General features: G+C 53.3%; 1 protein-coding gene across 3 annotated transcripts in view; it reads left to right on the top strand.

Moving 5' to 3' along the window:
* GFRA2 (GDNF family receptor alpha 2) overlaps positions 1-17,381 on the top strand; it is a 103,056-nt gene that overhangs the window by 28,660 nt on the left and 57,015 nt on the right. Inside the window, exons 1-3 of one of the 3 annotated variants that reach the window (XM_067530266.1) lie at positions 4,871-5,716; positions 6,175-6,474; positions 16,934-17,017. In XM_067530266.1, coding sequence (XP_067386367.1) covers positions 6,333-6,474; positions 16,934-17,017 — 226 coding nt within the window. In that variant the 5' untranslated portion in view covers positions 4,871-5,716; positions 6,175-6,332. Of the gene's footprint in view, positions 1-4,870; positions 5,717-6,174; positions 6,475-16,933; positions 17,018-17,381 lie in introns of those variants that run through there. The other 2 variants (XM_067530264.1, XM_067530265.1) reach the window with 2 other exon arrangements.

Below are 17,381 nucleotides of genomic sequence, written 5' to 3'. Positions count from 1 at the left end.
GAACTGGGCTAGTGTAGTGTTCTTATGCAGCTGCACGCCCCTGCACGAATCAGGGGGCTCCTTTAGGGGCTGTTTCCTGTCTCTTTATGCTGTTCCAACAGCCTAACTGAGAATCAGGCCCTATATCTCCAAAGCTCTGTGGATGCCTCCGTGTAGACTTTCAGCGTGCCCCACTGATCAATCTTGCACCCTCAACGTGGCTCAGCTGTGGCCCGCAGAAGCCCTGCTATTCCAACGCCACTGGTGGCCATCACTGCTGACCCACAGTCCCCCTCCCTGCTGCTAGTCCAGCTCTAGGCACCCCCACAGGCAGCTGCGCTGATGCCCTTCGCTCCCGGCCTGCAGCCCTCTCCAGTGCTGGCAGTGGACATTTCCAATGGTGTGTTCATGGCACGAGGTGGACAAACCTTCACCGGAGCTAAGAATGAAACCGGCCAGACTCAGTGTATTGGGAACCTGAGCTGGAACTGGCCCCTAACTCTGCAGGGGTAAAAGGCTGGTGCCCTGCAGCTGCTGAATTTCTGGAATGACTTGAATCAGGATGGACCATTTTCCATCTTTGCATCTGTGCGTATAAAGACTGCAGAGTCGCTGGTCCCAGGAGTTATGTCCCTGTGCACTGAAGGACAGGATCCATATCCCACGCAGTCGTCTCTGACGGACCAACCCCTGCAACCACCCCAGCCAGCATGACCTTGCGGTGCAATTAGCAGCAGCTGCTCTTCAGCGGCGAGACCCAATTAAAAACCTGCAGGAGGAGCGAGGTATTTAACGCCCGCACAGTCCGGAAGGGGGACTAGTCAGGGATGAAGAATGTGTGTGCGTCTTTCACTGGGGTCTGCTGGAATTGTACAGAGGGAAAATTACTACAAGGAGAGAGCTGTGACTTGATATTGTGGCGGGGAAAACCAGATGGTTCAGCTGACTGATGACTCCTGATGGCCTGTCTTGAATCCAATTTGCACAACAAACCAGAATCTGGGCTGCAGGGCCCGCAGGGGAATATGCTTGGGAACTGGCTGGATGAAGGGGCGGCTGAGGCCAGGAAAGGATGTAGTTCTCAGCCCTGTAGAGTGTTCAATCATGGGGAGAAGGATGGAGGAACTGTCTCTAGTGATTCCCTTTTGGTGCAAATATTTCCTTTGCTTTCCAGCTACACCGTCTGTTTGAGTTTTGCACAGGGTCTTAACTGGTTTTTATTAGGGCTCCAAATAAGCCACATCAGACAACTGGTCTTATTGGATAATTACGTATCTACTTACCTTCCGAGTTCCTATGTCTGTAATCACGCTATAAAAGCAGCTGGGAGCTCATTGAAACAAGCGAGTTTTATTCACTTTATTTTTTTTAAAAACCATAGGGGAATTTCATGTCATTTTGATGTGAAACAGTTGCACATTCACTCGGGCTATGTCTACATTTGCAGCTGAGAGGTGTAATTCCCACCACACATGCTAGCTCTGCTCCGGCTAGAACACAAAACATTGCAGTGTGGCTGCGCTGGCACGGGCGGCACTTTGTGTTAGCCACCCCATCTGAAATCTTCGGTGCTGACTCGACAGCTGGCTCGCGCTGCCGTGGCCACGCTGCTATTTTCAGCATGCTTGCTCAAACAGCGCTATCACGTGCATGTCGACCTGAGCTGGGAATTACATCGCCCCCGCTGCAGTCTGCACATACCCTCAGAGGCTGCATGAGCCTCCGTGAACTTGGCTGGGGTGTCAGGGTTTGAAATGAAAACTGAGCCAGAGCTCCATGTTTGTGCCTTGACCCAAACAGAATAACCCAGTGCACAGGTTCTCAGCAGGGTTTTACATTGCAATGGCTCAGCACAGACTGCTTGAGTTGTAGGTGTAACTCCACCAGCTGGCAGCAGTAGTAGACTCTTATCTTCGATGCGGACCAGCCCCTAGAGGGCAATTTGACACACACGTAGCCAGTGGGGTTACCCAACCCTTTGCCTGGCTTTGGTTTAAAACAGAGACGGGACAGAGCTGCAGGATTTGGATTCAGAGCCAGGTTCTGAACCTCTTCAAAGCTAGAAGGTGTTGAACGCTTTTGCCCACTAGTGCCAGAGGGTTGAGAAAGCTCAGGGGTTACTCAGCCAGGTAGGAAGAGAAGCTAGGGAAGCAAGGAGACTGATGTCCATCAGGGCTTGTGGGTGGCCTGTATTTGAAAGCTATGGGCCACGTGAGATATGCTGTGCTCAGTGATTCAGAAGGCGAGAAGAGGCCCTGTGCATGGGGATGAGCCCAAATCAACTCATCAGATTTCTCCAGTCATCGACCTCCCTCTAGAAACAGAACTCGGGTTTGCAGGAAGGGGAAGGGGGGCGCTGCCTTCTGGGCTGTGATCCAGTTCTCAGCAGGGAGGAATTGCTCATGACTCCTCTGCTGTTTGCACAGGAACAGCCAGGCCAGGACCTTCCACGAGCACAGAATCCTCACCAGAAGCTGCTTCCAGCTTTACTTATTTCTTTTGGAATTTGCTGCTTTTTGAGACATGTTTTATGGCCAATAGGACTCTCCGCTCCTCCGCCTGTCCTATGGGGGGCAGGTCACAGCCTACTCTAGGATACATGCTGCAAATCCAGAGTAACTTCAGTGGACTCGTTCCAGATTCACGGAACAGGGTGTTGGGCTGTCTCTGAGCTGGGGCTGGTTATCAGAGAACCAATCCGGACCCCTGCTGACTTTGGAATTAAGCATTAACAGACAGGAAGTCTTCAGCCACCCTGCTGCATTGAAGTCGCTAGGGATTTGCAGCTAGGAAGGAACACGGGATCAGACCTTAAATGAAAGAGAGGTGTGATCTAGTGGGTTGAACTCAGACTGGAGGGTCAGGAATCCTAGGTTCTGTTTGACTCGCTGCAGGGGCTGGAACATGTCATTTCACTGTGCTGAGCCTCAGTTTCCCCATCTGTCATAGTCGGCCTTTTACATGTGCCTGTCTATCTCCTGGACAAGTTCAAGCAAGTATGGGCTGTTGGAGTTCTTGTACCTCTAGTGATCTGGCCATAGGCGAGAGGAGTGTGGTGGTTTCAGCCTAGAACATGAGAAATAAACTCTCACCGTATCTGTGGGGTTTGCTTAACATCTTGCCCTCCCGGTATGCCTGACCTCAGCCTCAGCTGCAGGCTGTTCCATACTGGGGGACATAGTGATGCGCAGCAAACAGGACAGATTATTTATTACTATTATATGGCAGCACCTAGAAGCCTCAGTCAAGATTGGGACCCCCATTGTGCCTAGGTGCTTTACACAGTCCCGGCCCTTAAGAGCTTGCAGTTTAAATAGAAAAGACAGATGAAAAGCAGGTGGGGAAACTGAGGCACAGGGAAGTGCTGTGGCTTGCCCCCGGTCACACAGCAGAGCAGTGAATAGAGCCCAGCTCTCCTGAGTCCCGGTCTGGTGCTCCAGCCACTAGTCCACACTGCCTCCCTAATGCCTACAACCTGCCCGCTAAGCTGCCCTGAACATAGTTTGGGAACAGGGGTCACAGCGGGACGAAAGACGCTGTGAACAGGTCTCAGTCCTGCTCCCAAGGGGACATCCTCTCTCCGTCCCCTGTGGATCCTGGCATGCCTGGGAAATCCAAACCCTGCGTCCATGACCTTGTGGGAGGAGACCCAGCTAAGGCCGGGCAGCGATGCCCAAGAGGTCTCGTCCCCAGGGCTGGCTCCGGCACGGTAGGCTCCCTCCCTGCGTGCTGACTCTCTGTGCTTGCCTGCTGCTTGCCTCATTCGGTAGCCTGTGCTCTCCATCCCAGCCTCACGCGGGAGGGGGCAGGGAGCAGCCCCAGCTGCCGTCTGGGCCCGAGCTCCTGGCCTGACTGAATGGGACGCAACACGGGCTGAGGGCTCAGTCTGGGGAATGAGCCCAGGGTGTCTCTACGGGGAGAGGAGGAGGAAGAGGGAGCCTCGAGGCCTGGCCCTGCCTTAGAAGAGGGGGGACGGAGTGAGTGTGTGCAGTGGCGATGGGAAGCGGGGAGCACTGGAGCGGGGTACAGCTGCCATGTCAGCAAAGTGCGGGAGGGGCTGCAGAACTGGCTATATCCCTTCCCCCCCACCCCAACGGGTAATAAAACAGCCTGTGCCCGGCTGCCCCCACTTCCTATCCATCGCTCCCTGCTCTGAGAGCAAGGATGCTTTGCCTTCTCCCTGCCCAGAGCGCGGGAGCTGACTCCCTGGGGGAGACCTGGAGAGGGGCCGTGCTCCCTCCGGGACAGATGGGCTCACGGGGAGCGGGGCTGTTTCTGGGAGTGCTGGCGGGGGAATCGCTCCGTGGGCCTCTTTACACCATGGATTCTGCTCACAGTGACGCTGGTGGGAAAGGGGGAGCAGTCACCAGTGGGGCGCTAAAGGCACAACAAGCCCGCGGAGTCAGGGGCCTGGTAGAGAGCTCAGCCCCGTGGATGCACGACCGACGCTGTGAGCTCTATTGAAAATCGGGCCCTTGTCATGTTGGGAGGTGACATCCTGGGCCTTCCTTGACAGATCAGTGCAGCCCAGGGACAGAAGGGCTGAGAGCTGGAAGTGAAGCATGACCAGATTTACAGAGATCCCTGCCCCACCCTTATTTCAAGGGGTGGCAGCAAGCCAAGGAGAAGAAGACCCTTTCAGATGGGGCATCCTGGGTTCTGTGACCCTGACATTGAGACACACCTGGAGTGACACCAGGGAGCCAATGGGGTTTGTTTTATGCTATGGACTGATAGCACAGGAGCCTTCATTTTTTGAGCTGGGTGGCGACTGGTCACATAAGTCACATGATATTATTTCTGCCCCCTAATTGGATGAGTAAAACTCTTATAGCCAGGAGGAGGGGGTTGAGGAATCCTTTTGGAGTTTGACTCTTGGGAGGTGTGGAAGTTCTGCTCCAGTGTCTCGGGAGTGATGACTTACTGCAGGCTTGGGGGCTGGTCTCTCCTCTCAGCAGGAGAGACTGGCTCTGCTCCACCACCTCTGCAAGCGCTAGTAAGGCATGTCAGTGACAGACCTCACAGCCGTGGGAACAAGCTGTGTGTCTGATCAGTGACTCTGAGGACCTGCTGATGTTCCCCATTATCTCCTGCTAGTAGAGAGTATGTTGTGTTCCCCTGTAGTGGCTGCTCCCCTAAAGGATAACAGCTTACTAGTGCTACCAGCTACTGGACTTCCTTCTCCAGCTCGAGTGGCGGGGGTTGGTGTGGAAGGCAGGGAGTTCAAACACTCCCTGGAAGGTTGTTGCCCGAGCTCCTCCTGAGAGTGAAAAATTAACCCTTCTGTGGCTGTCACCATAAGAGCTAAGCCAGATTTATTGCATGTTGCAGCTCGTCTTTGCCTGCTGCTTCCCATGTTTTTCAAATGCAGGATTTTCATTATATCCTGAGGATAATTCAGACTGAAAAGAGATTAAATAAACCCTTTTTGATGTGCTTTCTGACTACAAATATGCTGCTTTACATATGTGGAGCAGTGTTATCCAGTGGCTAGAGCAACGGACTGGGACCAAGAATCTCAGGCTTCTATTCCTGTCTCTGCTCCCGCTTTGCTATGTGACTTTGCTTGAGTTGCTTCATGGTGTGGTGCCTCAGTTTCCCCACCTGGAAAATGTGGCTGGCTTAGGGTTGTGAGGACCAATCCATTCACCTTTGCAAAGTGCTTTGAGAGGCCACGAACTATCTCTGGGAAGCTGGCTGCAGGAGAAATGAGGGCGTGGCACCAACTTAGTCTCTGGTGAGCTAGGCACGACGGACACTTCCTGCTTGGGAGAGCCCCGGGCCTGAAATAGGAGGGGGGCTGTGCAGCTCAAGAGGGGTCCCAGATGGGAATAGCTGGAGTAACAGAGCAGCCCTGGGGGCGGTGGGGCCCCAGGACTGGAAGAGCAGGGGGTTCCATGGCAGGAATGTGTGGGGGTGGGGGGGAATTGCAGGTCAGGATGCAGTTGCATTGGCAGGGCAGTGGGGGGGAGCAGTAGGAACTCTAGGTCAGGGTCACGTTGTATCAGCAGCAGTGGGAGGGGGGCCCAGGCTGGAGCAGTGGGCTGCTGGCCGGCTGGGGCGCTTTGTCAGCTGGAGGCGCTGTCCAAGGGCGGTGCCTTGCTTTGCTGCGGGGTTCTTGTTCCTGCCACTTGGCTGCCATGACTCACCGCGCTCTGGCCTTTCTTTCCTCCCCCTCCCCTGCCCTTTGTCCAGACAAGACCCTCCATTCCCTGGCATCTGACCATGACCCTCATGGCTGGCGTACCCCGGTGGACTGTGTCCGGGCCAATGAGCTGTGCGCTGCTGAGTCGAGCTGCAGCTCCCGTTACCGCACTCTGCGCCAGTGCCTGGCTGGCCGGGACAGGAATACCATGCTGGCCAACAAGGAGTGCCAGGCAGCTCTGGAGGTGCTGCAGGGGAGCCCGCTCTACGACTGCCGCTGCAAACGGGGCATGAAGAAGGAGCTGCAGTGCCTTCAGATCTACTGGAGCATCCACCTCGGGCTGACGGAGGGTAAGCATCCTGCGTGGGGTGGTCCTGACCCATGGGGGAGGAAGGGGGGCCAGGCCATTAGGCTCCGCAGGCAGCTGTGCTGATGTATTCATGGTTCTGATCCCATGGGCATGTGGTAAAGGGACTGTCCTGAGCCATCAGGATGCTTATGCGATGTTCCAGTCTGTCTGCTCAGTAGCAGCCGGGGGCCGTTCTGGTTCATTGGGCATGTGGTGGAAAAACGGTCTGATCCGTTTGCTATGGCTGGAGGGGTAGTTTGTTGGCGGTGGGCGGGCGGTTCTGATTTGTGAGATCGGTAGCGGTGCGTGGGAACAGTTCTGATCCACTAGCTGCTCTGACGGGCGCTGGCTAGGCCAGGAACTGGAGCTGGTGAAGCAGGTGTGGGCTCCGAGGTGGGTTCAGAGTCTGACGAGCTCTCTCTTGTTGCGGTTTACACCTGCGCAAAGTGGAAATAAAACACTCCCACTGGTGTTAGCAGAGGATCCTGAGTCGGGAGCTCTTCTCCCCTGCTCTGCAGTGGTGGATGTTGGGTAACGCACGCGCCGGCAGCGAAGAATCTGGTTCTTCCTCAGTGTAGTTGGGAGGAGGGTTTACTATGGGAATAGCCGGGCTGGGTGGGCCGGTCTGGAGTGAAGAGCATTAGCAGAGCCGGGGACGGACTGGGATAGCAGGGATTGTTGCAGGTAAGCGCCAAGGGGCGCTAGCAGAACTGGGGGGGTCCGGGCCTGGCATAGCAGGGGTGTTCCGCAGGCCAGGGACACGGACTCTTAATGGAATTGTGTGGAGTTGTGCGTTAGTTTGTAGCACTGGCTGGCAGAAACCTGGCACGAAGCTGGGTTGGTGTCAGTGGGGCTGTCCTGGGCTGGCATGTCTCCGCTCTTAAATCCCAGGTCGCACTCTCCTCTCCTTCGCTGTTGAACCGAAGCCAAGTCAATGAGAACCAAACTCGCCCCTTCTCCTCCAGACTCTCCTTCCTTTTCTCTGCTCTCCCCCTCTACATTCTTCCTACCATCCCCCTTTCCCAGACTCTCTCTTTTCCTCTAGGCTCAGGCACATCCCACCCCTGCCTTGGGATGCTGCCAGAGCTGAAGAGCCCAGGAAGCTTCCTCGTGCCTGCATGCACCCCTGCCTCCCTTGCCAGCGGCCGGGGCTGAGAGCTAAATGAGCTGCCCCAGCGCAGAGAGCATTCCCAGGCTGGCTGGCCTCGGGGCAGTGACATAGGCCACAGCGCCTCCGTTGGCTGTGTCGCTGCCTCCCTCTCCCTGTTAAGCAGCTGATGAGTATTCAGGAGGGAGGCACCCTTGCAAAAAGCGGGCTGGGGCTGGAACAGGGGCCGATGGGGTGACCTGGGCATGGGGCTGGGCTCTTCTCTGGCCGGGCTGCCTTTCCTATCCAAGCAGTTCATTTCCAGGCTGCGTTAGCGGGGGTCGTTGGGGCCAGGTCTCCAGTCTGTGCCCGCGCGGGGGGGCTGTTTGCCTGCCCCCCTCTCAGAGCAGGCTCTTGGCTGTCAACCTAGTCTCGGTTTGCCCCCAGGCCTTGCTTGCAGAGCATTTCCCTCTCCTGCCTGTCGGTGTCCAGTGGAAGCGGGCAAACTGTGGCCCTGGCTCTTATTCCTGGCTTCGCCACTGATTCACTCAGTGACCTTGGGAAAGTTCCTTCCCTTCTCTATCTCAGCCCCCTGCTTTACAGGCAGTGATAATGGTCCTTCCCCTTCTCTGCAAAGTATCTTGAGATCCTCCGGTGTAAGATGCTATGTAAGTGCAGAGAAGGCTGTTCTAGCAGTGATCTGTGCCGGTACTGCAGGGTGGTATTGGACCTGCGCAGCGCTGTGTCTCAGGCCCTGAACTGCTCACAGCTTATGCAGGTTCTCCTTTAGCTCAAGTGGCAGGGACCTGTGCTCTGGGAGAAAGCTCTGTTCTGGACAAGAAGCTTTCAGTGGTCCTGTATCTGTTACAATATGATTCCAGCCCCAACCCCGGTGAGTGCAGCGCCTCTGCTGGAGTTTAGGATGGGATTGAGCGTCTGCTCCCCGTGCCTCAGTTTCCCCAAAAAGAATGGGACTAGAACTCAGGAGTTCCTGGTGCCCAGGCTGCTGCTCTGACCGTTAGGCTTCCCTGACTTTCTCCTAAGGTGCTCCTTACGGCCCTTCGATGCTGCATGTAGGCCACAGAGGGGCATGTCGTGGAGTGGTGCTGGGAATAGGATGTACTACAGCCTGGTGTGCAGTCTGTCCCTACCCCAAGCCCGCTGTCTGGGAGGAAGCCAGGCACCTCCTTAATACTGGCCTTTCTCTGGTAAGGGGGTGGGGTTGAGTGGGTGCAGCGGGAAGGGCACGATGGGACCTCGGAGCTGGCTGCTCCCCTAAACGCAATGCCTTGAGATGCGCCAGATGCTGCTGTGACTGCAGGCCGGGGATGGTGGAAATCAGAGGCGGGAGCAGTGCAGGTAATTGAAATTGGATTTTGCTAGCGCTGGGCTGGTTTGTTTATTGGAGAGAGGATTATCTACTCTCTCCTCCTCATCAAAGGGAGGAGGAGGAAGCTGTCTCTTCCCACCCCACCCCTCTCAAGCAATTTAGTCGGCAGCAGCAAGTCGGGGCCCTCCCTTCCCCTTCGCTATACATCACCACCAGGGGTTTCTTAGCTCTTCGGGCTGTCCGTGCTGGAGCATGGCATTGTGGCCCCCGCAGAGTGGAGGGGCTGGGCGTGCTGGCGTGGGCAGCTGCTGGCAAGCTTTCTGCACACAGCTCTGCCCAGGCCCCTCCGTCCGGAGTCTGTAGCCGCCTTTCAGTGCTGGGGCTGTGTGGAGCAGGGGCTGCCAGGCATTTCTGAGTGTCCCCCCGTTGGTGGTTCTGTGAACTGGGAAAATGTTTCACTTACTGGTGACCAGAATGAGCCCTGAGTCTCCTTCGCCATACCAGCTGCCACTGGGCTGCTCTTGGTAGCGAACACATTTCCCCCTCCCTTTTCCCATCTGGGCTGCCCCCTGGGTGCCATCTCGCTGATCTTTTCACACCAGCGGTGCAGCATCCATCCCTGCTCTCCCACAACGACGAACCAGCCAGACACTTCCAGCCCTATGACAGCGAGCTCTGAATCTTTTCCTTAATACGTTGGCCCACGATGCTGATTGCAGACCATCGGATGCCTGGGAACGCTCCCGGCACCCCCAGACGGAATGGCAGATGTTGCTTTTTCGAAACAGAGAGGTGTGTTTGCGCATACTGGGGTGTCTTGCACGCAGAAAGCAGGTGCTGGAGAGTGAGGATGCTCTAGTGCCAGCAGGACTGGTGAATAGCATGTAGGGAACTCAGAAGAGTCTGCGGGAAATAATAATTGCCCCTTACAAAGCATGTTGGCTCTTCAAGTGCTCCCATTTTAAAGTTGGGGTGGGGAAAACTGGGGCAGATAAAAGTTAAGCGACTTGCCCGAGGTGACGCAGAAAGTCATTGGCAGAGCTAAGATTAGAATGCAGGTCCCCTGACTCCTAGGCAGATGCGCCATCCGCTGGATTGTGCGGCCTCGTTAAAGATTCAGGGCCAGATTTCTCCAAAAGAGCTCCGTACCCGAAGGCTCCCATTTGGGCACCTGAATGGAATAACCACCAAATTCAGCACACAGCAGGTCCCATGAATAACCTGGCCCTGCTTGTGGGTGTGGGAGGAAAAATGGGGGACAGGAAGGATAAAGCAGAGAGAGTAGAACGGGGGAGAGGATGAAAGGAGGTGGTGGGGGGCGGCAGGGTCATCTGAGTGCATCCTGCAAATGAAAGCAATGCAGTTTTTTCCCCCTCATACAATTAAGAGCCAAGGGAGTGTGGCAGGGAATATTTCCTCTTTCTAACCTTTGCAGCGCAACCAAAACTGTAACCCACAGCTTTCCCTTTCACCAGTCTCGCCTCCCTAGGTTGTTCCCTGGTGGCGGAGTAGGATGTGGCCTACCCACAACGTTGCATCAGTTTACATATAAGTGTGATTTTTAAACTAGTTTAGTTCAATTGGTGCAATGTTGTGTGTGGACACTTCTAAATTCGGTTAAAACTGGCTTGGATTGTTTTAGATGGTGTCGGTAAATTTATAGGGCTAAGCTAAAGCAATAGAACCAATTTTTACCCTAGAAAAAGAGTATCTGCACAGGAGGCTGCATCCATTTCATTAAAGTGTTGTACATTTGTGTGCCGACAAGACTTTGGAACCAGATTTTTCAAAAGCATTCAGCACCCAACGTGCTGAAAATCTGACCGAGATTATGGGTGCCTAGTAGTTCTGAAAGCTTTGGCCCCTGGTGGCTCCCTTAGACCTCTGTCCACGCTTTTTTCCAGTGCTAAGTTGCCAGTGAAGATGAGGCAATTTGTAGTTTTAACCTGTGTCAGCTGGTGGAGGTGAACTCTAGACTCTGTCGGCTCAGCTGTTGGATGGCTAGAAAGTCAGGCTGGGAGCAGGAATCTCTACTGAACGGTGCTTTGCCCCTCAGCAGCGTGCTTTCAGCCATTTCAGAGAGCTTTGCACACATGAATGAATGTAGTCTTACAGCACTTTCAAGAGGGAGGGAAGAATACTAGTCCCATTTCACAGAGCAGAACACTGAGGCACAGAAAAAAAACTAAGGAATAGAAGGAAAAAGAAACGTGTGTTCTTACCATGTGTTGGCTAGCACGAGGTAAAATCCTAGTGAAGACAAGGCAGGCTGTAGTTTTTACACGTTGGCAGGGTGAGATGGCGTCTCTGGGGGGATCCTAGGTTTACCTCAACCTGGTAACTCGTGAGAGACCTGCACAGCCGTGGCTTTGCTCAGATTTCACCGTGTCTTACCACGTGAGCGAATGGGGTAAGAACATGAGGCTAGAATCTCCCACCATGCATCTGGCCAATAGACTGATCTCCTCTTACCTTTCTCAAGTGAGTGAATTTCGCATTCTCCTGGTGTGTGAGAACGTGGTCCCTTGCGCTAAGCCAAGCTGGCTTCACCCCAGTGGCTTTCCCAGAGGTTAATTGCATCTCCGCCAGCTTAGGGGAAGTTCAATGCCCTTTTAATACTGGGTAATTTTCCTAGCGAGCAGCAAGGTTTAGCCGGTGTTTAATTATTTATTGCATTGGCAAAGCAATATAGCGAGAGGTTAGTGTTTGCCAAACAAACTTTAATAAAGCTGCCATTTGTCATCAGAGCGTTAGCAAACCCAGCAAGGCGGCCGCCTTGGATTTAAATGAGGGCCTCTTAGGATGACCGTAAGTGTTTCCTTTCCGTTTAACTGCCTTTCAGTTTCACCAAGAGGTGGTAACAGGCCAGAATAACGCAGGAGGAGGGCCGCGCGGTGGTATTGTTTCCCATATTTATTTGTAGTACAGTAGCAGAGGCTTCAGCCAAGATAGTGAGACGGTCTCTCCCCTAAAGCTCTCAGTCTAGCTAGAGAAGACCTGGGAAGGGAAGGCCTGGCACAGAGAGAAGTGGCTCCTCCATGGACACGAAGCAGGGTCTGGGGCAGAGCCAGGAATAGCGTTAAGGTTTCCTGATTCCCCACTCCATTGCTCTATCCATTAGGCCACCCTGCCGCCTTGTAGCCTGCCTTGTCTCTGTGTTCCTCAACCAGTCTCCTCCTCCTCTTCTTTCTAGCCTGGAGGCCGAGATTCTGTTCCCTCCCGTCACCGAGGTGGTGCAAGCTTCCCGCGGAGGCTGCCTCTCAGTGTGCTTTGCTGTGGTCTTGAATTCCAGTCCCCCGCCTGCTGGCTTCTCTTGTGGGCCTGCAGCGTGGCTGCCCCTGCCTGGAAGGCGATGGGTACCTTTGTGCTGGCTGCTAGTAATCACGAGACTCCTCCCGAGGTGCCTTCCGCGGGCAGGTCAGGAGTCGATTCACTGATCAGGCACCCAAAGGATCTGGTCTCCAGAGAAGCAGCTTGCAACTGGGGCTTGTGTGTCTGTGCTGTGTGATGTCTGCTCGTGGCTGAGCTGAGCTGGTTTGGGCTCGGTTGCAATGAACCCTGCAGAAAGGTCTGGAGTGGCCAGCGCGACCTGGACACAATCTGGGGGCTGGTGTGTCAGTTCCTGGCATGACAGCTGGGCTGTTGTTGACTGTGCGCTCTCAACGCAAGTTGCCTCTCCAGCCAAGCCCATAGTGCTGTGCACACGCCTGCCCGGGGGGGGGGGGGGCAGTGGGCTGAGACCCACCAATTCATTTCTCAGAGGCCACCAAATGGCCATCAGGTGAAAGCGTCTCTCCCCTCTTGTTGAAGGGAAGGAGGGTGGCTCTTGGTAAACCATCCCAGCTCCCTGGTGGCCAGTTTTGCCTCCTGAGCCTTCTGAAGGCTTTCCAGTAGTGAAAGGCATTTATAACTGTCCGTCAGGGAGCTGCTGAACAGGGATCTGGCCGTGCCTCATTGCTTCCTGCCTGTTAATAGGCCTTTTTTCCAGCAGAAGGTTTTGAGTGGCTTCAATTATGGGGGACAAAAACAGCCTTCCTCAGGCTAATAATATCCTGAATGATCCGGAAGAGCCTGGAAGACTGGGCACGGGCCACAGTCTGTTAGTGGGCTTGTAAAAATGGTTTTAAAAGCAGAAGCCTCCTGCTCTGGCTGAGCATCTTCCCTGTCAAGGGAACTGCCTGCTGGGTCACCATGTGAGATCTGTTTATCCACAGAGTAGGTGCATCGCCTGTGGTCAGATCAAGCTTCCCCCATGTTCCCATCCTCCACTCTAGAGAGAGACACACCTCCACCATCCCCAGGAGCGAGAGGGCAGTTGAGTCTGAGACAGGGCAATCAGCATGATGAGCGATCTTGTGGTGGCAAGATCTGGCTGTTGGAGATGGTCTCATGGTTGAGGCACGGGGCTAGGACTCAGGAGGTCTGGGTCTTTTTCTGGTTCTGCCACAGACTCCCTGTGCCTTATCCCCATGCCCATCCTGCCGATGGGCACTAATTATCCTTTGTCTTACCTAGTGACGCCGTTGTAAGCTCTCTGGGGCAGGAGCTAATTTTTGCTTCGTGTTTGTACAGCACCTAGCATTATGCACCCTGAACTTGGTGGAGGATTGTAGGTACTATCCTACAAATAATTTAAAACACCAGAACTGAAACTGAATCCCACTCAAGTCACGTCACATATCTCATGGGAGTGATGGCTTTTGGTCACTATGGACCTAGGTTGGATTTGAACCAATGACCTGGTGGTAAAGGCTGTCTCATGGAGGTGAGGGAACCTCTCTCTTTCTGCATGTAGCCTTACCCTAGAGTAGCATCACAAATTTGAATTTGAAGAGGGAGAAAGAAAAAGCAAATCTGAGAGTCTGAAGGCCTGTGTGTTGATGTTGGGGGACATGTAGGGAACCCATATTGGGATCCTAGGTTCTGATTCTGGCTCTGCCTTTGGAAACAGTGGGCAAATCACTTAAACTATCTGGGCAAATTCAGCTCTGGTTTGAGAAGATGCAACTCTTGGAAATCAATGGGAGTTCCAACTGCTGATAGCAGGGCTGAATTTAACCCTCCAGGCCTCCCTTCACCGTCTGTGTGGCCTACCAATATTGACAGAGTGCGATGATTGTTTTGCTAAAAACTTCTCTGTGTGTTTTGGGTTGAAGTGCCTGTTTCATAATGCTTTGTTTTATTATCAAAGCAGTTTAAAGATGGTAAAGTCAAAACTCAAATGTTTCAAAATAAAATTCAATGTTTTGATTTGCTCAGAGTTTTGGTTCAACTCAAAACAAACATTTTGGAGTTGCCACTGAATTGAAAAGAGCCAGTTCTTTGCACATCTGGAAACCTGAAACCCAGGTGGGAGGTGCAATCTGGAGTTCCTTCCCCCTGTTACTCCCGAGACCCACTTTGTCATCCCAGCCTCTCACCCTGCTTTATTTCCAGGCTTCAAGCTTGCTGTAGAGTTGCCCATCCCTGCCTATCCCTTCGTGCCTCACTTCCCATCTGTATGCCCCACCAAGCATGTTGTGTTCTCATTCTAGAGGCTGGCCCTCCTAGAGGATAAGAGCCTGATACTGTGGCTAGTTCAGAATTGCCCCTTTAGCCCGAGTGGTTGAGGCTTCTGCTTTGCCCCTGGGAGTCGTGGGTTCGGTCCCCACAGACTGCCCGTCGTGGTGGGGGGGAATGTAGAATAGGCAAGAATAATACAAACCTTCCTGGCAATGATAGGGGAGGCTAAATTCGGCCCTGGTCGCAGTGTGCTTGAAGATCCTCATTATCCACTCTGGGCTTTGTGACGGGTGCGAGCCGATGACCACAGTAAAGCTGTCATTTGTGTTACAGCAGTGCCGAGAGGCCCCGGCTGAGATCAGGGTCCTTCTGTGCCGTGTGCTGCACACACGCATGGCGAGAGAGAGTCCCCGCCCCAGGATCTTACACTCTAAACAGCCGAAGGAAGGATTATTATTCCCACTTTACAGATGGGATGCTGGTGAGATTAAGGACCCCATTCTTAAAGGTATTTAGGCATCTAACTCTCCTTGATTTCAATGGGAGTTAGGCACCTAAATACCTTTTAAGCATCTGGTCCTCAGTGACTCACTCAAGGTCACACAGGGAGTCTCTGGCCATGTCAGGATTTGAACCCAGCTCCCCGGAGTTCTGGTACTGTGCTTTATCCGCAGGGCAGCCTCCCACTCTAGTGTGACTGCTTTTAGTTCTTGTGTGGGCAGACAGGACCAGATTCTCCCCTCAGCTACGCTGGCGTCAGCGCCACTGAAGACCGTGGTCTACCCCGGTGTAACCCAGAGCAGGCTTTGGACAAAAAGTTTGGAAAAAGGCCACTCTGTTTAGTCACCTGCCCCTTTCCTGAAGAATCCCCTTTGCTGATCAGCAGAGAGCTGGCTTGGAAGGGAGCTAGCATCAGCCCAGCCCCTGGGAGCCAGTGTGGGCTGTGTGGTTAGACCCCGTGTCCTCCTTGGTTTCAGAGTCCATGTGTGATGTGGCAATTAACTGCTCCTATTCCCTTCATTTCAACCGCTGCACCAGGATGGGCACCTCAGCCTCTGCCAGCTCTTCCTCCGGGCAGGAAATGTCAATGGACCGGCCCGATCCGCAGGCCCTGGCGCGCTCCCAATCTGCAGAGATGAGTCGGGAGCTTACTGAAAGCATTGCTAGGTGCAGTGGAAATCGATGCACGAGGCTGTTGGTCAGTCTTCTGCTGGGAGTGCTGAGTGGCCTTCCATTGATTTTCCACCCCCGCCCCCTCCGGCTGATGGTGTCGGAGGAGGACTCTTCCTGTATGGAGAGCACCTGCCCAATGGGAGTATTCAGGGGCGAGGCTGATATTAATGGTCCTTTCATGAATCTCTCCTTAGGAAGGACAATGCTCCGATGGCCTAGTCTGCTTGTCAGTCCACCCTTGACTTTGCTGAAGGCTGCTCTTTGGGGGTGCGTTTTGGTTTAGGAATTAGTGCATGAATGCAAGAGAGAAAGCAACTTCTCGAGCTAAGTTTAGTATCTCTCCTGGAGATGCTTGAAAGCAAATTAGTCATGGGCTCATTGCCCTGGTCACCAATTCTCCTCTTTAGGGCCAAATGCTGACGCTAGTAAAGTCAATGGGAGTTCTCCCAAGGTTTGGCCTTTAGCATTGGGCCTTGCGTATACTGGTCATACTGGCAGCTTCGCTCAGTTTCACAGTCACCCTGGAGAAAAGCCACAAACCTGACGGCTCTCTGCCTAGGCGTGCTCCAAGAGTTAGCGCGCTGCGGTCGTTGGCAGAGTCTTGGCCTGAGGGCGGGGCGGTTAGCAAGTGGCTGCTGCATTCTGCTGAGCCTGTTCTGGGTCTGTAGATTTGGGTTATTAAACCCCAGTGAAGGTCCCGAAGCAAAACATTGGAAATGGTAATTAAAATATTCACTCAAATTCCCCACAAATATACACCTTCCTGCAGTGTTGGCAAGTTTTTGTGAGAAGAAGGGCTTGGAGTCGAGAGACTTGGGTTCTGTTCTTACCTCTGCTACAAGATGACTTTGCTCAGTTCACACAAAACTGCTCCGTGCCTCAGTTTCCCCATCTGTACAATGAGGATAACAGAGTTACGGTGGGGCTTTGAAGGTTAATTCATTAATGTTTGGGAGGAGCTATGATACTACGATGATGAGGGCTGTATAATGCATTTTGTTTTGAAGTGTCCATTTGCAATGAATTTTTGTTTCAATTTCCCTGAAACAGGAAATCGAAAAGCTTTGGTGAAACTGATATTTTCCTAGGGGGAAATGGGTATGGTCCAAATGTTTTGACCAGCTCTGCAGAAATGAATCATCAGACCATTCCAGGAAGAATGGGTTTGCAGAGGGGTCGAAGGAAGTTCCGTGGCAGGATCCCGCTGAAATTCAGTGGGACTAGGCACCTAATCCCCTTAGTGCCTTTTGACCAGCTTCCCCCAGGGAGGCTGGGGGGGAGGCAGCTCAGAAATAGCATGTGTGGCTGTTGGGTTTATTCAGTGCGGGTTTTCAATCTCTCTTATTTTATTTTTTTCCCCTACTCCAGGAGAAGAATTTTATGAAGCTTCCCCTTATGAGCCAGTCACCTCTCGTCTCTCTGATATATTCAGACTCGCTTCAATTTTCTCAGGTAATAAAAGCAAAACAAAACATGCTTTTACTGTTTTATATTCTTTCTCTCACCCGTGAATAGACCTGCTACCAAGCTCCAGGGGAATGATAAAACATTAGCTTCCTTTCCCTTTCCTCAATTCCTTCCTCGCCAGCCTACCTTCCACCCCTGAAATATCTCATATCCACCCCACCTTTCCTTGGTTGCCTTGAAATCATAATTCTGTGACTAAGATGTTGCAGCCTGGAGCTCTGGATAACGGTGACATCTCTAGCACTGGAACTGAGAATGTTTTGGGCCTGCCTCTCAATTGCCCTACACCTCATGCTGCTATTTCCACCGATGCAAAGCGGGTGTGAAACACAACAGGGCAGGTGCTCTT

This window comes from Emydura macquarii, unplaced genomic scaffold (assembly GCF_026122565.2).
Source record: "Emydura macquarii macquarii isolate MOO-44397 ecotype Brisbane River unplaced genomic scaffold, CSIRO-AGI_Emac_v2 contig_3059, whole genome shotgun sequence".
Lineage (NCBI taxonomy): Eukaryota > Metazoa > Chordata > Testudines > Chelidae > Emydura > Emydura macquarii.
The sequence above is the reverse complement of the archived record's forward strand: the minus strand, read 5'-3'. Positions and strand labels throughout refer to the sequence as shown.